Raw genomic sequence first — 27,500 nt, 5'->3', positions numbered from 1 at the left:
AGAATGAGGCCCTTGTCCTCCTGCTGTCTGACTCCTCCATCCCTCCTTTTCTTCCTTCTTTCACCCCTCCTCTTTTCACTCCAGCAGCGCCACTTTATCCATCACTGAGCCGAGGACAGACACACACACACACACACACACACACACACACACACACACACTGAGGCCATCCTGTGAAGAGGGCTGTTGAGCTCGCCATTAGACGAGGACATGATGGAAATCAGTGTTGAACAGTAGCTGTCTGTGTGTGACACTGTCACAGTGATTGACAGCATAACCGACCAACTGCAGAACACACTGACTCACTGATTCATACACACATCAAAGCTTCATTCCTGACAACAATTGGCTCGTTACCAGTTCGACGTAGGAAGACGGCACGAGGTCAGAGGAGCTGAACGAGCTGGAGCTGCTGCACAGGAACAGTTCGAACCAGTAAAAACCAGTAAACAGCTGCCAGTTAAACCACAGCTCTGAAACATGAACTGGACCTCAGATTGAACTTTTCACTAAAATCCTAAATAACTCAAATCCTTCAGCTGGAGTGAAAATTTAAAGAACTGAAGATTTTCACTGGAGCTGAAACAATGAGTCCTGAAAGGTTCACAGCTTCTCTGTTAATGCAGCATTTGAAGAAAGCAGCACAATGATTAAAAACTAATAGATTGATCAATATGGATTCAAAGAACAATGATAAATATTTACTTGCTATGCAGCAGGCTGTTTATGTTTATGTGAGCAGCACCAAAGTGTAACAGCTTCTTGTTGGTCTCATCTTCTCAAACATACAGGTATAAAAATCTTCCCATCAGGTAAAAATCACACGGCGTATTCCCAAACATGACTGATGAGCTCACTAAACGATGAGCTCACTAAACTGGATTATTTCCAGCACCGAATCCAAACTCTGGTTTATGAACCTGCTTTTTCAGAAGACGTTCGGCTCGTTTGTGTTAATAAAGGAAAAACGTCTCATTTTGTGTTGTGCTGTCGGGACGTTTGCTCCCCATCGTTATCTCCACTGCTGCTGTTCTGCACTTTTAGAAGATAAAACTGTCCCATTCACATCAGTCTTTGTCCCAAGCTCAGACCATACGGAGGGGAGACCTCGGCGCTTGGAGGGTTTTTGTACGGTGGAGGAAGCGGAGGATTATTTCCTGGATATTCTTTAACATATCACAGTCTCTGTATATGCTGGCAGAGGGTTAGGGTTAGTTGTTTTCTCTTTATTTAATGTTAATCTTTCTCAGATCTTAGTCTGTTTAAAGGTTTTCACAGAGTTGCACGAAGCTTCTGTCAGAATCTGAAATTGAAAGTTTGAATAAAACGTTGGAAATGAGCAGCGTTATCGGTGTTTTTCTTGCACAGCTGATGTCACTGTTGGGAATTCTGAGCTGAAAGATTTCCTGTCACTGTGTGTGTGTGTGTGTGTGTGTGTGTGTGTGTGTGTGTATAGGCTCTGCTAGAATCAAACTGTGATCTCTGCCTCACACGGGACACTGGTTTTGAAAGCGTTCAGCTGAGCCACACCTCAGTGCTTCAACATTTGTGTTTTTTCCTCAGAGTTGTGACGTCGATGTAATTTGATGTAAGTTCTATTGATGGTTCTGATGCAGTTTTAATGCAGCAACACGTGTTTGCAGGAAAAAAAGAACAATTTTAAAGAATCCACATGAGTAATTTTAAGGCACCAAGTTTATGAAACCATCTGTAGCTCCAACCTGACACACATGCAGCATTAAATCTGCAACAGAGTGACCGTAGATGGAGCCTGATGGCAACAGTCGCCTCAGTGTGCTTCAGATTGTAACAGAGCCCTCTAATGTCGGAGACTGTGAGGGGTGGTCGCTCAGAGGGGGCTGTCTGATTAACCTCATTTTTCCACAGAGCCGTCGACGCTCGGCTTCTACTTCATGAAGCTACAGAAATGTTCTCAGCTGGTCTCGGTGAACGACACCAACACAACTCACAACAGCTGCTTTTACCTTGAAATGATGTGCTGCCAGTGAGCGATTAACGAGACTTCCAGCAGCAGCTGAAAGGGGAGCGCAGTACCTGAAATCACTGAAAGTGTGTGGAGCAATAACGGGTTCAGTCACAGCATCCGCTCTCAGGTCTGAGTCCCTTACAGGTCCCCAAGTTTGTGATCAAAGTGATCAGAAATGTTGAACCGTTCCTCTACGTAGAGCCGCCTCCCTGTGATGGGAGCACTGATGTAAGCTGTTAAACATTTCACTGCTCAGGTGGGTTCATACAGTCAGGCCCAGTCTGTGGGTTTTCTACTAACATACTGTGTTTCTGCAGCTGGTCACACTAATAAAATGAATGCTGTTCTAAGATCAACGTGAAGATTTTAAATGGCTTCACAGTCTGCACCCAGGAAAAAGGAGTGGGAGACCAGGAGCACAGCTGAGTGAGGGGAAGAGTACGTCAGAGTTTAGTGTGAGAAGCCTCACGTGTCCTCAGCTGGCAGCTTCGTGAAATGTTGCCTGCAAAGCAGCACCAACAGCATCAACAGGAAGCTGGCTGCCATGTCTTAGATGGATCAATAAAAGGCCTGAAATGGACGAGAGAGCACAGATGTTAAAGTTTGAGTCTGGGGTAGAAAGAACAACTGGATGAAATGTAAACATCTCTGGAAAAGCAGATCATGTTGAGGCGTTAAAGGATCCGACTCTGGAAGTCGAGGAATGTTTGATCCTGGTCAGTTTCATCAGCAGAGACCCTCCTGAGAAGCTCATTATTGGCAGTGTTTCCTGTGATGGAGCAGAGCGACACGATTTAATAACAATAATAATAATAATGCATTAGTCTTATACTATAGTGCTTTTCTAGACACCCAAAGACGCTTTACAATTTCATGCACTATTCATTCACACCTCAATCATAATTGGTGGTGGTAAGCTACTAATGTAGCCACAGCTGCCGTGGGGCAGTCTGACAGAGGCGTGGCTGTGAATGTGGCACACAACCACATTCACACTTAAGCAATGTGGGTTAAGTGTCTTGCCCAGGGACACAATGACAGCATGCGCTCAGATGGGGACTTAAACCAGCAACCCTCCAGTTGCAAGGTGAGCACCTGCCCACTGAGTGTCCCCACTCATCTCTAAACCCTCCACCCTAACCAAGGCTTCACCTCTGCTTTGAGTTCATATGCTGCTGTAGGACTCATCATAGAGGCTGCTCCTCAGTATGATCAGTGAGGCTGGAGGACTCGGCTGTTTATAGGTGCTTTACTTAGAGGGGGGAGGAGGAGGATGAAGACTGTCGCACCGTCAGCAGAGTGAGGCCGCTGATGGGGAAGCGGGGTCAGAGATGAAGCCACACTTTGTTCTAAAAAGGACTTCAAGCATCCATCAAACATAACTACCTAACCAGTGGCTGCTGATCAAATCTGAGTTGTGTTTTTATTGTATGTGAAATTCCTCAAAGCTGGAAAATCCTTGAAACTTCTCTCAAGTCCAAGATTTTCATTGTTTGTTCACATATTTGGTCTTTGAGGACAGAATGAGACCTGTGGTCAGTGTGTCCTGCTCCTTATTATTAGTCTGTCTTTTTCATCGTCTGCTCTTCGAATCAAAGCTTTCCTGTGTCTGTATTTGGAAGCCAAACAGGTTCAAACCAACGTTTCAGCCTTTAAGACTCATTTTTACCTGTTTGTGCTCTGATTCCAGTCACTGGACGTCTTGTTCTGTCATAAAACAGTTTTTTTTCTGTTGGTGGCTCTGCCAGGGACAAACTGTTTCCTTTTTATTAATATTATATAATCCTGTTCCTCTCACAGTGTTTTCTCTCTCCATCTCTTTGCTGTCAAAATATCAACAGTGGAGGTCAATTTGTGAGCGCGACGCTGTGACGAGACTGAAGCTGTTAGTGGAAATGTTCACTGACACGAACAGGATGATTTTAGATGTTGTTTGAAGATCAAATTCATTGTGTTGGAGATATTTGTCCACATGGGAACCTCCAGGACTGAAAAAGGAGCCAACAGGGTGATGCAGCAGTTCCTCTAATGTCCACCTGAGGCTCCAAAGCGCCGCCCATCCTTACAGCAGAACACGTTTACCCAAGGATACGCTTAGAGCCAGGTATTGAACCACCAACCTTCTGATTGGTAGACAACCTGCTGTACCACCTGAGCCACAGCCATGGATCACAACAACTGTACAACTTTTTTTTTAACTCACCTCTTTTGATTTTATTATGGCTTGAAATTAGGGGCACAACAGGTGTGCCAGGACAGGTGCTGTGCTGACACAGGTGTGGCTGCGGCTGCTCACTGCCTGGCCTCTGGGCCTCAGCTCAGGTGTGTTTGTGCCTTTGGGTACATTTGTATATCTGACGAAGCCCACGGCTGCTTTCTGCTAATTGTACCAACGAGCCATCCGTGATCTCTGTGCTCCAGCTTGGCTGAGTGAAATCACGAGGGGGCTGATTTACTCTCCACCCTGTGAGAAAGATGCTGATGAACATCAAGCTACAGTCGCAGGTTCACAGACCCATGCGTGATGCCAGAGTGGCTGCTTTTCTTCCTCCCCACCCGGCTCCGTGGGAACAAAGTTGGGTGGTGTAGGTTGATGAAGTTAGCAATAAAGAAGGCATGAAAAAACAGTGATCACGCCTCACTGGTCATGACACAACTTTACCAAAGCTAAATAAGGAATATCCACTGTGGTGCATTAGGGGTCAGAGCTCTTTCACTGGGTGGTGCAGGTGGAGTTTTTGAGTCATGTGGGGTCCGTCAGTTTAGTGACTTAAAGGAAAGGCCGGTTTGTGCCATCGCCTGCTGGGGTGTGCCTCATGCATCAGTTTGTTCTCTGGTTTTATCAGAGGAATTTCCTTCTCTCAGAAATGTCCTTCCTCACAGTAAATCCTGTCCTGGCCCAGTTTTTCCAGCAGAATGCAAATCTTTGCAGCCTCCTGAAGTTCTTATCAGGCAGGAAGTTTGTTCTGAGTGACGTTTAAAGGCAAATGAGACGGTGGAGCCGCTCTTTGTTTCTGCTCACCTGCTCATTGCCCACCTCCTCTGATGACAGGACAGCAATCACTGCTGTCGCCTCAGAGAGGGTTACAGCTCCTCTCCTCATACAAGAACCACTCTGTACATTTTAGACTGTCACCACATTTCAGTGACAGAATAAAAGCTCCGAATGTGGGAAGTTGTATGAAGCTGTTTTTGTGCATCTCTGAAACATATTTTGTGCAGTTTACAGATACACAACTTTAATCCCATGGAACATGCTGAACTGCTCCTTTAAAGCCATTTCAGTGACATTTCTGATATGAATGAGCTGCTGAACCATCATACACCGTGGCAGTGACTAATGAACATTGCACAGATAACACTGCGCTGCAGCAGCTCACTAATAATGGCACAATGCAGCCGAGCAGCCACCTCATAACGCTCAGGGGCCAAATGTCCTGCAGCTACACTAATGATCAGACACACCTGAAGCACAGACATCAGGTGCTACACGTCATCAGGTGAGTCCCGGAAAGAGAAGGTTGGCTGAGTGACTGTCAGTTAAACCCAAGTGTTCAGTTATATGAATCAAATCTTCTATTTCTGTTACATGTGTAACAATAAAGGCTGCCACAGACGCGCCTCCTCAGTTTGCTGCTGTCTGATGACTCACCTGTGGACGGATCTGCTGCAGTGTGTTTTTCACAATAAAAGCCTGATGGGCTCTCTCAAGGTGCGCGCGAAGGCAAAGATGGACCGTTTTACCCTCAACAAAAATATAAACGCACGAAACATTTTCCTATTTCATCACAGTTTATAACGGTTTGTGTGTACACTCAGTATCATTTCAGGCTTAGTAGCACCAGTGTTTCAGATCTTCATGCAACAGTCCAGGTGTTATCGCACAGCGTGGTCTAGTGCGTCACGCATCACAGACTTCACCAGTTGTCGGTAGTGGCCTGTGGGCTGTTGTCCGTTCCTCCTGGAGTGGGATGGGTCATTTTAGCTGAGCGTTTATATTTTTGTTGAATACTTTAGTTTTCCAGGATTTGCTCCTGGAGGTGAAAAGTGCGGGTGTGTTCTCTGCTATCCGTCTGACTTTTATTTTGATGGTTTGGGCGGAAGTGTAGTCGTTGAAGTAAGGCGCGGACTCCCACCGCTGTCTTTGCGCTTTTCTCAGCTGGAGCGTCCTCACGCAGCCCCGCCGGGGAGTCCGGATCCGTAAAACGAGCCAACCCTGTGAGGAGAGCCGCTCTCGCTCCCTCCCCCCTCCCTCCCTGCATCTCTCACCCTCTCTCTCCAAACTTTGGAGACTTTTGCGCGTCCGCAGGGCGCATTGTGGACTTTGGTGATTTGGAGTGTCTGAAAACTTTCAGCGTGAGAAAAACTTCAAAGCCGAGCAGAAAAAGTTCCCTCGTCTCTGAGGCGGGGAGAATGATCCTGCGGGGGGACCAGCTGCCGCTCCAGTGACAACATGTAAGTCCTGAAATCTGCCCTAGAAATGTGGCGCATTGTTGCTGAGGGTGATGCTTTCTAGCACACACTGATCTTCATTCAGGAGGGTTTTTTGGTCATTTCCCCTTTAAAATCAGAAGCGTCTGAAGCGTCTGCGGGTCGGGATTTGGGGATTGGGCTGGAGTTGAGATTTAGGAAAGCTGGAGTTTGAGCTGTATTTCTGTGTTTTTGCCTCCCGCTTGTGAAACCTCTTAGACCTGCTGAGCTTATCCACAGTGATGCGCAGCAGCGGGTCCATGAGTCTCTGAGGTCAGCCTGTGAATCTCTCCACTCCGTGATTTTAACACCACCTTCACGGCTCCACATTCACGAAGTAGTAGATGTAAAGATGTTTTACCCGCTCTGGCTCTGCGCGGACAGAAATCAACTCTGACTCAAGTTTGAGTTTGATTGACGCGTCCTTAATGAGGAAAATCGGGATAAACGGACGCTCAGGGACGAGTCATTTCTTTCCCCTTTGCCTGAGCTTTGAGAGCTGGAAAATGAACCGATCTGTTTCCATGATGCTGTTGGCTGCATATACCTGCATATGTTTACAATCTGCCGCGCCATACTGCGGGAAGAAGTCTCCCGCTCTGAAACCTCTTTAATGCAGGAATGTCAGGGATATCAGGGAGGTGGGATTCCCTCCTTTTACCTCTGCTGAGCTCAAAGTATCACAGTCCATAAAAGGTCAAATCTGTCCTGTTCAGAAAAACTTCAGTTTGAGGAGGAACATGAAGTGAAACGTCTTTGAGACCAAACGAAGGCATTCAGGCTGCTTTACAGCTGCAGCTTTAAACATGAAACCTCATCAAACGAGTTCAGCGCTTAGATTAAACTTTTATTTAAAATCTATTCATGCAAACTCGACATTAAATACATTTTTGTGAATCAGAAAAACTGTCAACAACCAGGAAGACTTAGATGCTTGTCCTGAGGAACAAAATGTCTGAATTAAATAATGTGAACAGAGTCGTCTGTAAGAAGCCTTTAGGAACCAGACTGGAGACTGTGCTGAATCTGAGCGCTGCACATTTTTTTTATCAAACAGCCTTTAGTTTGAAACATTGCAGGTAAACATGTCACCATGAAGAGTGTCTTATTATACTGTGAAACACCTGAATTGCACGTGCACAGGTGTGCATGTGGAGGTCATAACAACACACGTTATGGAAGCAAAATATCAAACCTGACCCGTTTCACCACAACACGTCTGTGCAGATACTGAGTCAGTGTGTGTCTGTAATGTGTCTGTAACTGTCATTTATGGACTATTGTAGAGTTTTTGGGTTTTTAGACATTTCTGTGGGTCGTGTCAGTCAGCTGACGGATGGATGTAATGGATGGATGGATGTGATGGTTGTGTGTCACTGTGAGCTGCAGTGTGTTCATCTTTCCGTGCTGCCTCTTTGGGATGTGTGTATGTACTGGAATATTATTGTGTATTGTGGGACACTGATGCCAAATCAGAGAAGATTTCACTGAGACAAACATTCAGGCTGATTGTTAAACAGACTTTTCAGTTACAAATGGAACTGATTCACTTTAAATGCACTCTGGGACCAGTTTATTAGGTACACCTAACTGACTGACATGATCAAACTCTGATTATTAAACTCTGATGATTAAACTCTTATCAAAGGTGTTGGCAGATCATTCAGAGGTTGAAGGTTTGCCCCCAGCCTGTATTGTATCATAATTAGAGCGGTTCCTAATATGTTGCCAGTAGGGGGCGTAGAGCTCAGGATTCAACATCTCCCAGAAAATGTGGGACTAAAAAAGTCATTCAGGGTGCTTTTATTGTGAAGAAGGGACGAATGTGACTTCAGAGCCAACCGATCAGTGATTGAGAAAATTTACCGCCTCATGGAGCATCACAGAAGCCCCCCCCCCCCCCCCCCCCCCCCCACACACACACACACACACACACACACAGGGATGTGAGTCCTCACTATCTAAAGTCAGAACTTTATCAAAGAGCACGTTGTTTAAGGTGGAATCCATCACTGCAGCTGTTACACAACCTGTGAAGGCCACACAACACACTAAGTGTCCCAGAAGCTGAAGCCCTGAACAGGCGGTCTTTAAACTGAAGCGTGACATCAGATGGCAGGAAGAGAGTGAGTGTGGTGAAGTTACCTGTTCTCCAGGTGTGCTGACGACCCCGACACATGTAGATGGTTCACAGATTTAGTCGGTAAAATGAGTTACGTTCACCACACAAAGCAAACAGACAGGAAATGAGTGAAGATGAGAGCGCAGTCAGGTGGAGCAGGGAGGATCTGATTGCTCCACCTGCAGATTCACTTTGAGCAGGTAACATTTCAGAGGATAAGAATCTCATTTTCCCTGTTGGTCAGTGAAGCAGGCGCACTGCAGATCCTCTGCAAACAAACTGCATGGGGTGAGACCTTTGTGGTGCTTTTAAAGACGAGGGTCCATCACAGCTGAGGGAAACCTGCTAAGGTGACCTGCAGCTGGGAAGGAGCGAAGCTTTAAAGGATCAGTCAGCATACAAATGCACCGATTCCAGATGTTTCCAGCTGTGAGACATCCTTGTTAGCCTGTCTTAGCATCAAGACTGTAAGCAGCAGCTGGCCTGCTCCGGTCCCAGCACAGCTAAAGATGACCAAGTGACACTTTGTGGTGTTGTTCAACCTGCACATAAAAAGATGGAGCAACACTTTGTGTTTGTATGTTTGTAGGCAGGATTATGTGAGTGTTTCTAAGCACACAGGTAGTGCTGTAACCCTAACCCATCACGGTGGCATCTTCAGCTGTTTGCAGACTGTTCCTTTAAACCTTTAAGTTGAACCCTCCCCGTCGGATGGATGTGTGCATGCTCAGACGGCGCAGACCGAAGCCAACATCGCGTTTCTGCGATGAGAGGGAAAACTAACGACTGGGGACAAAAGCTCACCAGGAAAGGGTTTAATGAGCTCACAGATGAAGGGAGTAGTATTCTCACAGACTTCTGTATGACTGGACCTCTTTGTGCAAGATGAGGTGTCGCCCCCTGCTGGACATTAGAAAGTATACGGGTCACATGGTTGTCATGTGAAGCTGCCAGATTTGAAGACCAGAAAAAGTTCAACAAAAAACAAAAAGACTTGAATCTGTGATTGTGAAGTTTTTGTGTCAGTCGAGCAAGTCGAGCATAAAGATTCTGGGTTCAGTTTAAAACGTGATGATGGTGCCTGATGAAGCACAGTGAGCTGTGGCAGAATGAAGATGAGCTCATCATGCATGAAAGTCAGTTTGATGTTTTAAAACTTTCCCTTCCAAAAACACGTTTTTATGTCTTCCAATAATGAATAAAAATAATAATGACATGAAAAAGGACTCGATGATGAGCTGCTGGGTTTTTTAGCGATCCCTCCGTGTGACTGACGCTTAAACTAAAACTACAGAATCACTCAAAGCTTACTGAGAACTGTGTGTAACTGACAGATGTTTGGAACATTAAACCTGCTTTAGGTCCCGTTTTGGGTTTTGCAGCACATTTCCATCTGTACATATCTCCATAAAGCTGCAGTACAAAAAGCATCACCGGAGTCCAGCCGATCAAACAGAGGAGCTTCTGGCAGTTAGCAGTGAGGCCCCCTAGTGTCTGCATGTCAACTGACCAACTTAAGTCATGGTTCTTTCAAAGGGAACGTCTACCTGCCGCTGTCAGTCACGTTGTGTAGCCCGAAATGGGAGCTCCTCTGGTTTGTCCTGCTGTTGGAGCTTTGAGCTTTGCCTCTGCCACAGAAAAGACACAAGTCATAGTGGACAAAGAGCATCTTTGTATTGGAGGGAACTGAGTGTCAAAAATGACGGAGCAACATTGGAGGCCGTTGTTGCTGCTCAGCGTGTTGCATCAGCAGTTACAAGCGGTGCGCATGTTCTCGGCAGCTCTTCCTCTTTGTGGAGATCTCTGCTGTGGTCATTTCCTTTTTGCTTCAAGCCAAAATTCCAACCAATCGCCATTCAAAATATGCAAGGCGTCATCACTCAGAGGCAGCACGCTGTTGTCTTGCATGCAAGTGCATTCCCATCATCCTTCTCTCTGTGAAGGCCATTCAGACGCAAACCAACAACGGACCATAAATCGACCTTCGCACAGCACTTGTTGATATTCATCTTCTGTACACATGTTTAAAGAGGGCGTTACGAGCCGTTTCTCACAGTAATTCACATTTACAACCACGTGTGTGACGAAAACCTGGCTGCAGTTTTGAAGGCCGAGGTTCCTGCGTGGCTTTCAGGCCTCCACTGAGTTTGAAAGATTGTTAATGTTGCAACACTGAGGAGTGCTCCATGAACATTTAATCCTAAATTACTTTTCCCTCCACCCCCACCCCCACCCCCAGAGCTCATAGAATAGAAAACAGACGAGGCTGTTTGACAGGCTGATTACACATGCAGAGATCTGAGGGCCACACCAACGCAGCAGAATGAAGATCATGAATATCTCAGATTAAGATCTCTAGAATATCATAAAGTCGTGTACAGAGTGGTGTTCATCACTTTCTTCTGTCATGTATCTCCTCTGACTTCATAAGAGAATCACACAGGCAGTGATGAACACTGTGCTGATGAAGGCCTTCACACAGATCCAGGTTTGGACACACTTACCCTCTGGTACTTCAAATCACAAGCTCTCACATATTTGGAAGAAAAAGGAAACGTAGGTGTGAGAAAATCAAACAAAGGCTGTTTGCTGCATAAAAGAACTAAAACCTTCAGTGCAGGTTGATCAAAAGTCCAGAATGCAAAGTCTGTGAGGGGGGTGGGGCACAGCTGCAAACAATCAAGACAAGACAGGAGGGGAAGTAAAACCAACCATAAGATACTAGAGACAAGAAACTACCAAAATAAAACAGGAAGTGAGATTAAAGAGGGCGTCAGACGCAGGAATAAACGTAACAAACCTGACACAGGAGGGTGAGACAGGAAGCACTGAGCAAACATTAAACTCTGAAACTCTGAAATGGTCAAGAATCAATAAATGATAAATGAAACTATGAACACCTAACAAACAAAGAATCCAACCTCAAGTGGAAAAATGCAGTCAGACCTGGGATCCCGACTGATGGTGAACTGGTTCCAGATGATTCTGTCCTCTGGGCTCTTATGGCTGTGATGGGCCGCTGACCTCATGCCTTTCAGGCCTCTCGGCCTGTGACGGCTGGGACAGCCTCCAGCATCCCTGCAGCCCTGATCGGGACTGAAGCCTTGGAGCTCATCAGGTTCTCACATCAATGCTGGACTGTTGATCTGGATCTCTGATAATTTCACAAAAGTGAAGCTTTTGGACACCTGAGTCACATCCAAGCCTTGTCTACACTGTTTTCAGAGTTTTAGGCAGAATCAATAATGGCATTGGTACCAATGGCAGTCCAATCACTTTTCATCCACAGGCATAATTCAGATTGAACTAATATAACCCAGAACTGAGCTGCAACCCTAACCCAGCTCGTTTTCATTGTTTTCATAGTGAGGTGTTAGTTTGGTGCCAAATCTTACTAAGCAGGTAAACATTATATGAAGCTGTGATGACCTCCTCTGACCAGCAGCAGCTGAGACTGTGGTGCTTAATCTGATTGTAAAGAGGGGCTCAGATTATAGGAGCTGCTCAGGTGACGTTTCTGGTTCTTGTATTAATTAGATGTAATTAATACAAAGGTCAAAAAATGAAGGAAACATATCAGTCTGACTTGTTTTCTCACTAATTTGCACGTTATTATTAATCTTTGGTACAAAGGAACCTGGTTGAGGGTGAGGCAGGAGGTTTTTCTGCTTCTACAGAGGGCGGGGCAGAGACGGTTGGAGAAGCACTGCTGTGAGCGTTATGTCAGAGCTCCTTTTCTGTAGTTAAAGGTGAATTTCTCAGTTGTTCTGCTGTGAAGCCCTCAGAGTAACCTCTGGACCACAAAATGTCTGACTCGAGGCGGCGGGTTTCCAGGCTGCCGTCCAGCCACATGAATCGCTGCCTTTATGTGGTCGCGTCTGCAGCCTCGATCGCTGACCCTGCTCCTCCTGTCGTTCACTCCCCCTTTCTGTGGTGGGGATGGAGTTGGGAGGAGGAGAGGCGAGAAAACAAGATGCATGACTTGACAAAGAGGCGAGTTTTCTTTAATGTCAGAAGCTGCATGAATTTGGAGCGCTGGACACAACAAAGCTGAACGAGCTCTGTTCTCTCTGCTTTAAATATTTATGATGCGCTGTTTCCAAGTATGTGAAGGGCTGAAAATGGAGAGAGAATAAGAAGAAAATTCTAATTAAAAGTTCCCTGAGACTCAAATATTTTTCTTCTTACTTTCTCTACCTTGTACCATAATGTGTTGAATAATTCATCGGTTTGATCTGCAGACAGAGGAAGTGTGCAGCTGCCATGTAAAGTTGAGACCATCTGCTGCTTCCAGACAGACACAGGACTTCACTTCAGGCTCAAACTTTGCTCTTAAACTGTTACTTTTTCATTGGATAATGATGATAATCCACCTGATGCTTGTAAGTGCCATAAGCAGAGGTATGCAGAGCTAACAGGCACCAAGTTCATTGTGCTGTAGGAAATCATTAAGTGCCTCTTTGCTCCAACGTGATGCTGGTGCTTAGTATCGAACCTTACCCGCAGTCTTCCAACAGATGCTCGGACAGAGCTCTGGTCTTTACATCATGGAGTCGGTAGAAAAATGGACTTACCAGGACTTCCTGTTGGTTTCTCTGAATAAAAGCTACAAAAAGGTGTCAGCAGTTATGATTGTTACACTCCAGCTGACACCAGCTAGTCTGGAGAAGTCTTGAGTTAAGAAATGTTCCAGTTCATTATGAAACAAGTCAAAGAGATTCAGTTTTTTTTTAAGCTGTGACCTTTTTGTGTAATTTGTAGTTCGGTCTTACGTGATGAGTCTGAAGGAGGAGCCGAGTTTATGTCCTCACTCTGTTTTTATGGCTTTAGCATCACACAGCTGTCACATTTTACAGTCTGCTGACAGCAGTGACAGCAGAATATGTTCAGACTCACCGGAGTCACGAGAGGCCACCGAAACCCTCCAACCAACCTGGTTCACTGTGGGTTTAAGAAATCTGTGCTGAAGCAAAGGACATAGTACACAGGTGATGTCATTTCCTGTTTGAAACTGCTGTAATTTTATGTTTTCTGACATCTGCCACTTGGCTCTGCAACTGCTGAGGCCAGATGCATTAATACGACTGAAAAATGTGTGCGCACAACAGCAGAAATGTGTATCCACAGTGTGGTCGACAGAGCGATAAACTGCCTCTGTGTTTGCAGGATTTAATTCCTCCTCCTTCAGCCATGAAGGCATCTGAGTCCTTCCTCATTTCACATAAAAACACCCCAAAGACATTAAAATATTATTGGATTATTCACTAACACAGACTCCCCATTAAATCAGGTTGGTATCATAACAGAGGGGATTCGTCCTCACACGATGACATCATCCAAACAGATCTTTTGATGTTGATGAAGATCAGCTGACTCTCTGACTCCACATGAACCTGTGGACGGGCTTTACGGTTTAAGGGTGTTAATATGCCGCTGCAGATTTTAACATAGCTGTTTGTTTGCTGCAATATTAATGATAAAAATCTCTCATACATTATTAGTCAGTGTTTGGCTTCACTGTTAAATACCAGAATCCATTACAAAATGTGGCCAAATGCTCTGAATTTATGGATGTGGTTCTGTCATGTTCAGGGACGGGCTTGTTCTGATAACATCCGTCAGCCTGAGAGAGACCAGACTGCTGATGACTACTTTACAGTTTCACCACGTCAGGAGTGAAGCTCAGCATCATTAACCAGAAACAACCAGGACAAGACGAGATGGCTTCATACAAGGAATAACAACACGAGGAGGCACTTATTAAAAATAACAGCAGCAGCACATTTAAAAAGGTCGTTGATTATCAGTGAGCTGACTTAATAACTGTCAAAGGCAAATTCTTCAGTCAGATATTTGGTGGGACAGGAGGGGCGGCACGCTGGTAGCATTATGGTTCCTGTTTTCCTGTTTTTACTTCCTCTGAGTAAAATGTGTGGAAAGTATAACCCTGCCAGAGGAACTGGAGAAAATGCTTGAACCCTTTTAATGGAGCAGTGAGTAAGAGGCGAGAGGGTCATTCTGGATTTGATTGTGAGTATAATGATCTTAACCTGTCCTAAAGCTCTGAGGCACCACGCAAACCTGGAGTATGTGTGGAGGAGCTGGACCATTGGTTATGTAGAAGAAGCCTTCTGAGCGAGCCGGCTTTAATGAACAGTTTCTGTGCCTCGTGTCTGTGATGCTGCAGGTGTTTATTAAAGTTATAGGTGAGAACCTAAAACACAGCCAGCAAAACTTCAGGAGGTCTGCCGGTGTTCAAGCAAAATAAACTTGGAAAAGAATCTCAGTGATCGCTGCTTTAACTTCATCAGATAGGCAACATTACAGCCACCTCAGTACCCTGCAGCACAGTGACGTCGGTGTGCAACACTGTGAAAACAACAGCAGTCTAAACCAGGAAGAGATGAGCTCCACATCAGCGTTTCTGCCAGAGGCCTTTGACATTCAGATCACTGGATGGTTCCCCCGATAAACCACAGATGACAGTCTCTCTCTGCCTTTGTTTAACCTCTCAAGGGTCAGTGTCCCCACCTCACCTGTGTGTGTGTGTGTGTGTGTGTGTGTGTGTGTGTGTGTGTGTGTGTGTGTGTGTGTGTGTGTGTGTGTGTGTGTGTGTGTGTGTTAGGGCTGGGCGATAAAACGATAATGATATGTATCGCGATAGACACATAATCAATATCAATAGAAAATGTGCTCGATAGAACGTTCGATATATTTTTTTTTATTGGAATAAACCAGAGCAAAGATTCCGCTTTAAATGCACCCGCCTGTGAAGCAAGATTGTTTGGTCGGTCCTCTGGTGCCTAGCAACGTATGGAGTGACATGCTAATAGCCAATCATGGAGCAGTATCAAACTTGGTTGCGCCACCTCGTTATCTCGTGCGCGCCCTCTTGTTTGTGTAACTTGCTTGAACCGGCCTGGTGTGAGACATGGTGAAAAGTGGAAAGCTCACCGCTGTGGCAGTTTTTCTGATTTTGTCAGTCGGACCGTACTCAGTGTGTCGTCTGCATATTGTGCAGGACTGTCGTCCCCGCCAAGACCGGCAATACGACTAACTTGTTTTACCACCTTAGCCGATCCCTTTGGAGCACAGCCGAGTTCGACAGCAACCAGCATCTGCTGTTGCAAGACCGCAGCAACAGACCACTATGGAAAGGTATTCCACATCAGTGCCTTATGATGAATCATCCAAACGTTATAAAGAAATAACCCAGGCAGTGGCATATCATATAGCCAAAGACATGCAACCAGTCAATACAGTCGAGATGCCGGGTTACAGAAATCTGCTTCACGCTCTTGACCCTCCTAAAGCACTAAAGCACCTCCTAGCACTAATATATATAAGGATAAGGATGGTTTTTTATTTGAGTGTTTTTAATGGTTGTGTTGCCATTTCTGAGGAAGGTTAAATTTGAAATAAAAATGTTTAAATAATGTTGAAATAAAATGTTTAAATGTAGCATTTTTTTCTCCTAGTCCTTATTTTAAATAGGTAAAAAAAAAAATTTAATAATTATCGATATCGACCGATATGAAGTACTTATATCGTGATACAGTTTTTAGCCATATCGCCCAGCCCTAGTGTGTGTGTGTGTGTGTGTGTGTGTGTGTGTATGTGTGTAATGGGTGAATAAAATATGAGACAAAACTGTGATGCTGCTCAGCCTATGACGTGTGTTCAGGAGTTGATCCTTTGGGATCTGTGTGTTGGGGTGGATCAGGCCGGTTCCTGTGCATTCTGTGGATGCTCGGTTCTAGAGGTTCAGGGGGGGGCAGTTGTTGTGGTGCAGTGGGTCACATTAGAGTGTAACTGGCTGCAGTGATATCAAAGTAACAACCACATATGGAACCGCGGTTCTCCAGCAGAATGAGATGATGGTTAGTGAAAGCAGAGTGTGTGGCGTGTGTGGAGGGGGAGGACCCAAACTCAGGACTCAGAGGCAGGAAGACGGCGATGAGCAAAATCCAAACCCAAACTGGGAACAATAACTAGGCACACTAGGTGCAAACAGGAGCCAAACACTGTCACAATGACACCAAGACTGAGATGATGAACACAAACAGGGAACAGACAACAGGTGGGAGCACAGCTGCAGGTAATCACAGATGATGAAACCAGGAAGTAAAACTAAACACAGAGCACGAGAGACACGGACCGACAAAGTAAAACAGGAAACCACTGAACACGGAGACAGGCATGTAGACTGGACACAGTAAGGTGACACATGAATGAACACAAACACGGACACACAGAGGGAGGAGCTAAACTGAGCACCACATCTGGAACGTCATTAAAGTTAAACAGGAACAAACCAAAACCAGGGAAAGCAGTGAGACCTCAAAGGTCTACAAACTCAACAACTCTGGGTAACAACAAGGACTGTGACATCATCTGTGTAATTCAGTCCACCTGTCCACCCAGGAATAACATGCATGCACACGTGCACCCACTGTGTGTGTGTATGTGTGCTGCTCCGCTTTTTCATGTTGTTCTCATGAACTCTGGACAGTTGGGAGACACCCGATCAGGACATTTAAACGTGTTTGCACAGACGTATACAAACTCCTCTGCCTGCACACTGGAAATACTGTGATGAGGGCGATGCCCGAGTAGAAGATGTAGCAGACGACTCACACGACAGCCACTCATACCTGCGCCGCTCCCACGTGGATGCATTCAGAGATCACAGGTGTGTTCGACTGCAGGAGATGACAGCTTAAATGTTTAACTTTCAAATTCACGACTGGATGCATCAACCTTTTTGTTTCTCAGATGCAGTTCTGCTGGTTAACTTCAGAAAGCGTTCAGGGCTGCAGGATGATCCACAGTCATCATAAATGACTCAGAGACAGTAAAACCACATCAGGTGCTCTCTGTTTGCTCTAAAGTGGCCCGTTGTCCCTACGATGGTAACCGGCTGGTTGTTTGTGTCGATGTTTTGTGTTGATTATGTTGCATTGATTGTACTGCATTTTACTAAAGAGTTTCCTTCTTCACCTGCTTCTCAGGGAGTTCTTTCGAGGTGAAGGAGGAGGAGGAGGAAGAAGGTGGAGACTTCGTCATGTCGTGCCTGTCGTTCTGCTGTGGATGACCCTGCACAGACACGGTAGGAGCTCGGCTCTGAAAGCGCAGCTTTAACTCTGCCTGAACGTCAGTGTTGCTCTCACAGCTGTCGCGCTGACGGAGAAGTCGATGCTTCCACGTGGAGCTTGTGACTTTTTCGCCTTTGCCAAAAGAAAATCAATCAGCAAATGTTTCCAAGCAAACCCGAGCAGGAAAAACTGTTTAATTGGATTTTGTGTGAGTGTGTGAAAACTTTGTGTACTTGTATCTCTGTGAGGAGCTCAAACAGAAGGCAGAAAGTCCTCCAGTTACTATGTTTCTGTCTCAGATGATCTTATTTTGTGTTGAAAGCAAAGATATCTGCAGTTATTGGAGGGGGAGGTTAGAGTTCATCTTCACGTGCATTTTTCAGATCTTTGTGTAGTGCAACAGCAGCAGCCCCCCCCCATTGGCCCCCACATGGACATGAATAAAAACATGTGTATTATTGGCTGTTTGTGGACGGCAGCATCAGTTATTTCAGTTAGAGTCACACGGTCTCACATGGAAATTGAATCTATTTGTCCATGAATACAAACATCACCTTTTCCATCACAGTCAGCTCGACTTTAAAGCTAATGTATCAGGATGTGATACCAAAGAAAGTGTAAAAATCATCGGGTCCGTGTGAGATTGGATCTGCGGTCCTCGGTGTGACGGGCGAAATGACCCAGAATGAAACTAGAAGACCTTCCTGCACGCACATGGATACGTTCAGAGCTGATGCAGGAGGACGTTCAGACTGGACAACCGAGTAGTTTCTGTGACCTTCCACACCATGAAGGGTTCATTATTTTTGAGCCGTGGTTTTCAGCAGTGAGCTGCTGTGGGGTGTTTGAGAGCAGAGGGACGACCCACCACAGCCCAGCTGGAGAACCGGAGAACCGAAGAACCTTTCTGAGACCGTAACGGCTGCTGAGATGTGAAGCTGTGACGTTAAAGACTTCCTGATGTCATCACAAGTGTAACACACTGATGAGTGTGTACGCATGTGTGTGTGTGTGTGTGTGTGTGTGTGTGTGTGTGTGTGTGTGTGTGTGTGTGTGTGTGTGTGTCCATTAAGGCTAAAAGTGAAATCAGTCCCACTGTGTTTTCATATTTCAGCAGCTGTGAGAGCAACGCGACACAAACTGAAGAACAAATTTCTTCCTCTGACAAAATAAATGATAAAACCCGTTAGGGGGAACTCTCAGGATGCTGCAGCATCAAACCTGTGCACTGAAAATGAACCTGAATGGTCTGTGCTGCACTCTGAGCGCATAAATGCTTTCATTACCCTGAAACCTCTGATAACATGAAACAGGCCATTTTCAGGTGTTTCTGTGATATTTTAATGAAAAGTATAAAATGCAGTTTTATGTCAAATGTTTTTTGCATGTTTTTGTTGTTTTGCTGCTGTTGGGAGAAGGCGCTGCATTTTTCAGGGTGCTTCGGTGCTCCAGTTTCTTCATGAAAAATAAATTAGAAGCATGAAAACGATCCTTTGAAAGCTGCTAAACGGCCCTCTGTGCATTTTTTTAAAAAGCTTGGGAAACCCAGAGTTCCCAGAGATGCGGCATTTTCATCTGACAGCAGCGGTTTGAAATAATCTCCATCTTTCATTTACGTCCCTTCTCCTCCCCATGTTTCCATCTTCCATACGCTGGTCTGCTTCATCCCACTTTGTTGTTTTCTCATCTTTTCCATGTCTGCGTTGGAGCATGCCTCCTTTCCTTCATGCTGCCATTAACAAAGAAAAAGACTTTTTCATGAAATCTGCAGTCAGATATCGTTTCCATCTGTTTTATTTTGAATCACTTTTATTGCTTTTATTTTGGATCCACGTGCAGCTCATCAACAGGAATCACGCTCTGATGCTTTATTCATTCATTCCAACAATGCCAGAAATTCATCGTCACATCCATCAGTCGTGGACGTCTGTGCTCAGATTGTGTGTCAGTGATGTGAGCGAGGCCTCGTTCCTGGAATCATTTTCATGTTTGCTTTGCAGCCAGAAACGTGTTTTTAGTCTAATGCAGTCAAAGTGTAGTTTTAGATTAAAGTCTCATCAACTGTGTTTAATGATGATGTTTGTTTGCTGATTAGTTTAAAAGTTGCTGAGTTCTGTGAAAGAAGCCGTTTGGCTGCATTTCACACACAGACTCACTCTGAGCTCCTGGACTAAGAGCTTGTTCAGTGGAGAGCCTCACTTCTTTCATCAATGTGTGTGTGTGTGTGTGTGTGTGTGTGTGTGTGTGTGTGTGTGTGTGTGTGTGTGTGTGTGTGTGTGTGTGTGTGTGTGTTTCATACCTCCGATTCAGTCATTGATGATTTCCAGTAATGCAGTTATTTATTCCTCTGATCGATCATTGGCTGCTGGGTTTGTTTGTACCTCAGCAGATCGACCTGATCCATTGATCAATAACTTGTTCAGTTTCTTTCTTCGAGCTGTGCGGCTGCTTCTGCTTCTGCACTGAGCTCTAACTCTTCAGTTAGAAAGGCAGAAAACATCTGAAGAGCATGTTGAGCATCTGCATGTGTGAGTGTGAGGGTGTAGCAGGGTGGGGCTCACAGACATCTGCATCAGGTGGTTTTTCTACCTACATTAAGTTAAATAACCACATGTAAACTCAGTCAGTACCTAAGAGCCTTAAAGAACACATTAATTCTCTTTCATAAATATATTTCATGAGTCAAAATATTGGTGCATGTTGGGCACCGCTGGGTCTCTTTACAAACATGTACAAGTACAGACGGCAGTCACAGAGTACTTTAATATTTACAGTTTCATATGTGTGGTTTGTCTTTGGGGGCCAGAGGTGTCCACAGACTTTTGGGCACTTTGTGTTCTGTGTTTTTCTGTGGGGGGGTGGGGGGGCAGTGAGAATAAACACAGATCAGAGAGATGCTGGCTGTCCATATTTTCCACATTTCTGCCGATAACGCTCATCAAACTGAAAACTCGGCCGAAGTGAGGGAGTGAGAGAGGGACGGATGGTCGAGAGAGGGAGGGAGGCAGAGGGCGAGCGAGAGGACTGAGGTAGAGGGGAGAGAGAGCGTTTAATGTATTTTCCATATTCCAGCAGCCGCGGGCCAAACCGAACCCTTCACACACTCGTAAAGTTCCCAGCAGTACTAAACCACAGTGCACGCACACACAGACACACACACACACACAGAGCGGTGACAAACACGTTACCGACGTGTGTGCCGCTGCTGATAAACTGCAGGTCTGAGCTGTGCACATGCAGCGAGAGAGAGAGCGAGAGAGCTTTGCTTTGACTGGCGCTTCGGGTCATTTGGGTCCGTGCACTCAGAGCAGAGAATGTAAAACTATTCGATTCATCCTGTTTCATATTTTCTAATGTCAGATCTGCTCTCCAAACACGCGATGAAGCTGCTCGTCTTCACATGAAGCCCACAGATGTGTTTGCGTGAAGATGAAACCCTCTCTGTATGTGCACCAATACACGCCTCCTACTTTTATTTGTTCTGGACCTTCTTTCCACTCACTCAGCAGAGTCTGGGGTCCTCTGCATGCTGGGCCACAGTACCACTATTGTTGCAGCATACACGATCTGCTGATGCTGAACAGTGAGACTGGCTTTCCTTAATACGCACTGCCAAAAGCAGCGCGCTGACAGAAAATGATGCAATTCATCAGATTTATCATGGACTCATCTGCCCACTTATGATCCTGAAAAGCTGAAACATGTGAAACGTGAAACTAAAGATCTGCTTCCTAGCTCTCTGACATGCTGCAGTGCTGCATTCTGCTGTGCATGCAAACCATCAAACAGCTGATGACATCAACAGGAGACGATATCATGGCGTCTCTCATTGGTCAAAACCTGTGAGGACCAAAAGAAGCACGACTTTTTAACGGCTCAGCTCTTAAACTCCAGAGGCCGACCTGACGGTGCAGCAGCTACACTCCACCTCACAAACACAGCTGTGGGTGTTTCCAGCTCCCACATCTCCGTACAAACACATCATGTGGGACCATAAGAGCCTGCAACACTCAGACCTCCTGCACTCAAACATCTACGTGTCTTAGTTTGAGGTCATTTATTTAGAACTAGGGAAAAGCAGAGTAACCATTAAGAGGTCAGTGTGGCTGATGATGCAGGGCCCACCTTAGTTCATATTGTAGTTTACTTTAATCAGATCAACCAAAACCTGAGGATGTGCATGAGATGCTCATATTCATCTTGTTGTTTTGAAAAGCTCAGGACACACTGAGACTGATGATGTTCTCACATAGGACTTCTTATAATTATTCATATTTTACACTGTGAAATGCTGCTTTCATTTTAAAGGCTGAAGTCCCATAAGCCCCACAGCACTTTATATTTTATATAAATATTAAACTTTATCAGACTTCTTTAAAATTTGTGTGGAAATGATCCATACGTTGTTAAATTTGTATTCAATAACAAAAACATGTTTAAACCTGTTGCTTCAGATCGATGTTTTTATTATAGATTTTTGTGCATGGCTTCCTGAGGCGGGTGCTCGTTCGGACATTCTCATGAAGCCCAAAAAGCTTTTCAGAATGTGTTTGTGAACCCAGGCTTCATGTTTCTTCTGTGAGTGTCAGCGTCCCCAAACGATCGTTTTTGTCCTCTATGGATGCAGCACATTAGCAGCTATCAGCAACCACAAATTGTTAATATCACGACCTCTGCCAAGACTCATAATTAACCACAATTATGGGGCGCTGCATTTTTAGATATCAAGGAAATTGTTCCAGTTTTTAGTGTGCGGCTTTTAGGAACCAATGCAACGCAGCCGATGAGACGTGAGAGCGCACTGCTCACATCCTGCTGTGTTCCTAATAATAATCACTGAAAGACACGAGGCAGGGTTTATGTTAAAGGTTTAAATAAAGAGCTGAAACACAAACACTGACATGAGGAAAAGTGAGCTTCATTTAACAATTATTTGTCTCAATGTTTGGAATTTCTCCTTCATGCCAGTAAAACAAATTAATTTAACCTCCAGAGTCTGAGTAATAAGGGCTACAGAGGAAAACAGGAAATGAGGGCTTTGTTTCCTTGTTTTCATGCACACAGTGACCGACTTCACACATTAAACAGATACTGACGTTAATATAAGAGCTGCTGTGTGAGTCTGTCAGCAGCTCATGATTAAGAACTCATCTGTGTCACAATATTTGTAAGATGAATAGATGTTTAATTTCATTGTAAACCAGCCCTCATCGCTAAAGTCATTCCTCCTGGGAGACACGGACAGAGGGCGGGGGCGTTTGGGTCATTCAGATTTCATAGCTGTGTGTGTGTGTGTGTGTGTGTGTGTGCGTGTGTGTGTGTGTGTCAGTGAGACATTCAGGTTTGATGGTGTCCTCCCCTCATCTCTCAGTTTTTATCTCTTCATTAACTTTTTCCTGTTTCTTCTAAAAATAATGTAACTCAGTCCATTTGCTTTGCTCTTCTTTGTTCTATTTCATGGTTACAGTAAACGCTCACTTTCATAACTTGGTTGTAAAACAAGTTTCCAGCCCTGCTGGTAGAAAATGAGCTGCTATTTTAGCTTAACTCTGTTTTTAATGTGAAATGTTAGACGTGTCTCATCCTAATGTGACTAGTTACTGTTTTTCCTTTTTAATTAGTTTTTAATCATCAGTTTGTTGGTCATAATAAAGTATTTTCTTACTCTTTTCCAATAATAATCTGAGGGTTAAAAAGCTGAATCCTAATGAGCACATTAAAAAGATTCAAAGAGATAAAATGATGCCCCAAACGCAGCTCAGGAGTTCCATCTCAGCCTCACAGTGAGTGTAATAGTGGATTTGACTGAGTGCAAAATGATATCCACACCTTCTAATCTGCTGGACTCACGTGAAACTACTGAAAATCATTCAAACTCAAATCAAACAAATTCAAATCATTCAAACTCAAAAGGTCCCAATTACTGAATGAAGAGTACTGCAGGGTAAAGGTTCTACAGGCTAAAGATACACCAGGGTAAAGGTATTGTAATGGTTGTGTACTCAGTGTTGTTGTTACTGTGAGGCTGTCATTCAGCTTGTAGACACTGCAGCCAGTTTCCCCGGCAACATAAACTCGATGTACTAATGAGAAAATAAAGTTTTATGTCATGAAATATGCTTTCAATCTTTGTTTTGTATCCATTTCTTAATCTCCTATCAAACCATGTGAGAAATCATATCCTGTGATTTCCATCCATCCATTCTCAGGGTCACCGGGGGGGGGCAGGATACATCCTGTCTGCTGGCCTGTCGCAGGGCCAACACAGAAAGACAGACAACCATTCACACCTATGAGCAATTTAGAATCAACCCCTGACCCCACTAACTGTGATACCCACACAGACACAGGGATAACATGCAAACTCCACACAGAAAGACCCCGGCCAAGGTGGAATCGAACCTAGGACCTTCTTGCTGTGAGGCAGCAGTGCTAACCACCACACCACCCTATCCTGTGATTTCCAGTATGGTTATATATTTCATATTCTATGAATAGTTTTCAGTTCTGGTTCTCTGAGCTCTCCAGTTTACTGCGTTCTCAGTGAACTCAGGACACACGTATGCACAGCATCGTCATCGTCAGGGTGACCGAGGCTGCATGTCCATTAAGACGCCATCTTTGAGCTGATTGGAAATCTGAGTGCACAGAGGCGTTGAGATGAGGTGTTCCAGCCTGTACTGTAACTGTCCCTGTGGCTGTTTCACCAGGACAGTGCCCAATCCCACAGTACCAGAGCCCTTTCTGGATCACGAGCATATCCAGACTCTTCCATGGCCAGCATTTAGTCCAGATATATCGCTTATTGAACATGTCGGGGACATGCTGGGTCCACGTGTTCATCAGAAGCAGCCACAAACAAATGCTATTGCAGACTCATCCAGGAATGGAGAGCAATTCCTCAGCAACAGATCCGGACACGTGTGCAGACGAGTGACTGCTAGCATCAGGTCAGGTCAGAAATTACTTCATATTAAACGCCTTGTATAAACATATATTTTACTTTTTGGTCTATAAAATGTATTAAAACAGAAATGTGCCTTTCTGATTTTAAGCAGTGTGTAATGTGTAACATCACTGAGCATTAGCAGAACCAAGCTAGATGTTTCCTATAGGCTAATGTCAAGCTAAGTAGCTGCTGGCTTTTTGGTTTCATGTTTGGTGAAGAGTGATATTTACTGTGTCATCTGCAGGAAAGCAGGCAGGTGTTCCAGGTGACCTGTAAATGTCCTGATAGTCATATCAGTAACTCTGGGATATGAATATAGGAAATTGGTCCATTAAGGAACTCGTGCCAGAATCGATGCTGCTGGATCAGTTTGTGAGTTAAAATGAACAAACTTCAGTGTGCAGTGGATGTTTTTTCTTCACTCGTGTGAATAAGATCCTCCTTTGTGTTTTCTCTGCTTTAAAAGCTGCTGGGCAGAAATCAAGCTTTACTTCAGCCCAGTTACACAGACTGGGAGATGATGTCACTTTTGGCCTTTAGTTTTTTGTCAAGCACAAACAAGGCGATACTCTGTCCTCTCGTCTACTTCTTCACCTTCTTTTTTTCTCCTCAATCATTCCACTAAATCCCCTCTTCAGTCAGCTCTACCTTTCACCCCTTCCCCCCTCAAATCCCACTCTCAATTATCTCCCAATGAAAGATGAGGATGAGGTGAGGGAGGAGTAGAAACACCTGGGAGAGTGAGTCAGCATTCACCTGCAGAAAGCAAGAAAATGAAATTCTTCTCTTTTAACCTGTAATCATGGCGCTCGATCTGAGCTGATCTGTGCTCATTTCAGAGCTTCAGGTGCTTCGTTCATGTTTGTGTGAAACTGGAAGAGTGCAGGTGTTGATGGATTAAAGTCAGGATTATGAGCTGACCACCCTGTCTGCATCTGCTCAAATACTTCTTGTTACAGTGGAAAGTTGGCTCAAATCTGGTTGTAACTGAAACGAACATATTTAGCCATAAATCATTGTGTAACCAGTCAAGCTGAATAATTGAGTTCCTTCACAGCAAACGTTTTTATAGGGCTGGCATTGTGCGCATGGGTCTTGTGATACTGAAACACAGAAGAGACAGACAGTGTTGACACATGATTGTCCAAAATATCTTTGATTGTCCAAAATTTTCTTCTTTGGAACTGAGACGACTCTGAGACTCTGATGACGACTCTGATGTATGGATGGATAGGTGGACGGGTGGATGGATGGATGGATGGATGGATGGATGGATGTATGGATGGATAGGTGGACGGGTGGAAGGGTGGATGGATGGATGGATGGATGGATGGATGGATAGGTGGACGGGTGGACGGATGGATGGATGGATGGATAGGTGGACGGGTGGATGGATGGATGGATGGATGGATGGATGGATAACTTTTAAAAACAAGGACCTCATCATGGCTTTGATCTACTGTATTGGTTCTTGGAAGTAGGACTTCCATTTGATGGAATTACCTGAAGTGGGTCAGTGAGTGAGGATTATTGGAGGTTAATTAAACTTAAATAAAACTGACTAATTTGTCCTGCAGTACAATGTGACTGAATATCAAGAAAAAAGACACTGAAGGCTATTAAAAAACCTCTGCTAAGGTTGAGGTGAACTGAAGTGTGATCTGCACTGTAAGTTCTGAACAACAAAACCAAAATGCTAAGCAACAAATCTCTTTTTTATTATTGACACCGTCATTGCTTATGAAGAAAGACTGTCAACATTAACTGCCAGTCTCCCTACCGAACTCCTTTATCTATGCATCTTCCTTTAAGTGTGGCTGTCTGGAACAGCTTTGCATTATGATGTGGTCTTAAATTGTAATGACTAGTTTCTTTCAAGCATACCCAAGGGTTGACTGGGTTTCTCTTTGTAGTCGGATCCTAAAAAAGTCTTAGATTGTAATCAAAAAAACACTTGAAGTTCTTAAAGTGAAGTCCTGCTGGAAAAACCTGTGACCTACAGAGCATTTATCGGAGTTTTGTCTCCAGAGCAGATCCATCTGAAGACTTTGGGGGAAATGTGTTTGAAAGTTTCATTTTCAACCCTTTTTGAAGTTTTGGCCCTTTTTCTTACAGCTTGTTAACGTGGCTTTGATTTTCACAAAGTGTGATTTGAATTCCTCTACACTGCAGACTGATACTGACCACAAAGGCATTCTTACATTTCATCTAGCACAGGAGGCTGTTGTACCTTCATTTGTGTGCACAGTGTTCAGAGTGAACTGTATTCAGCTGGTAGGTGGGAAGGAAGGAAAGCAAAGAGAAGGGATCAAGAAAGAAAAGCGTGGAGAGATAACAAAAAAATGCCTGGAGGAGAAAGAGGAATGAAAGCGGGAGTAGAGAGGAATGTGAGTGAAAGAATGTGAGATAAATGCTGGAAAGGACAGAGAGGTGAACAGAGAGAAGGGCAGGTTGATGGAAGCCAAATAATCTGCTGGATTAGTGTCGGGGAAAAGACCCAAAGATGCAGAGGGGCATTTATTGTTAGTGTATCTGTGATGCTGGAGAATTTAAGTATCGCTAAGCTCTGTGGGTCACAGTGAAATGCCAGCAGCAGTCTGATCCTTTCTAACATTTCCTCTTTCTATCATGCTCCATGATTTCTGGGGTTAGAGAAAGGTTCATCATATCTTTTATAAGAGTGGACAGGTATTGTTACTTTGGAGCTGGATATTATAGTCTATTGTTTCACTATCTCTGGTGATGAAATGATTCTTTACCACCACCTGTACGTTTGGCTACCATCACAATATTATGCACCACCAACGTATTAAGAAAGCCTTGGAGTCGGATTTTCATTACAGTCAAACCTTTATTGGCACAGAGATGCTACACTGA

General features: G+C 44.5%; 2 protein-coding genes across 4 annotated transcripts in view; both read left to right on the top strand.

Moving 5' to 3' along the window:
• Nucleotides 1-1,339, top strand: part of vta1 (vesicle (multivesicular body) trafficking 1) — an 81,115-nt gene extending 79,776 nt beyond the window's left edge. For all 3 annotated transcript variants that reach the window (XM_030721139.1, XM_030721138.1, XM_030721137.1), the window contains one exon: nucleotides 1-1,339. This exon is cut by the window's left edge and continues 139 nt beyond it. In XM_030721139.1, the coding sequence (XP_030576999.1) occupies nucleotides 1-7 (7 nt within the window). In that variant the 3' untranslated portion in view covers nucleotides 8-1,339.
• Nucleotides 1,340-6,250: 4,911 nt separating this feature from the next.
• adgrg6 (adhesion G protein-coupled receptor G6) overlaps nucleotides 6,251-27,500 on the top strand; it is a 150,576-nt gene continuing 129,326 nt past the window's right edge. Inside the window, exons 1-2 of the mRNA XM_030722217.1 lie at nucleotides 6,251-6,442; nucleotides 17,591-17,688. Of these exons, the coding sequence (XP_030578077.1) occupies nucleotides 6,441-6,442; nucleotides 17,591-17,688 (100 nt within the window). The 5' untranslated portion in view covers nucleotides 6,251-6,440. The remainder of the gene's footprint in view (nucleotides 6,443-17,590; nucleotides 17,689-27,500) is intronic.

Source organism: Archocentrus centrarchus, chromosome 24, assembly GCF_007364275.1.
Source record: "Archocentrus centrarchus isolate MPI-CPG fArcCen1 chromosome 24, fArcCen1, whole genome shotgun sequence".
Lineage (NCBI taxonomy): Eukaryota > Metazoa > Chordata > Actinopteri > Cichliformes > Cichlidae > Archocentrus > Archocentrus centrarchus.
The sequence above is the reverse complement of the archived record's forward strand: the minus strand, read 5'-3'. Positions and strand labels throughout refer to the sequence as shown.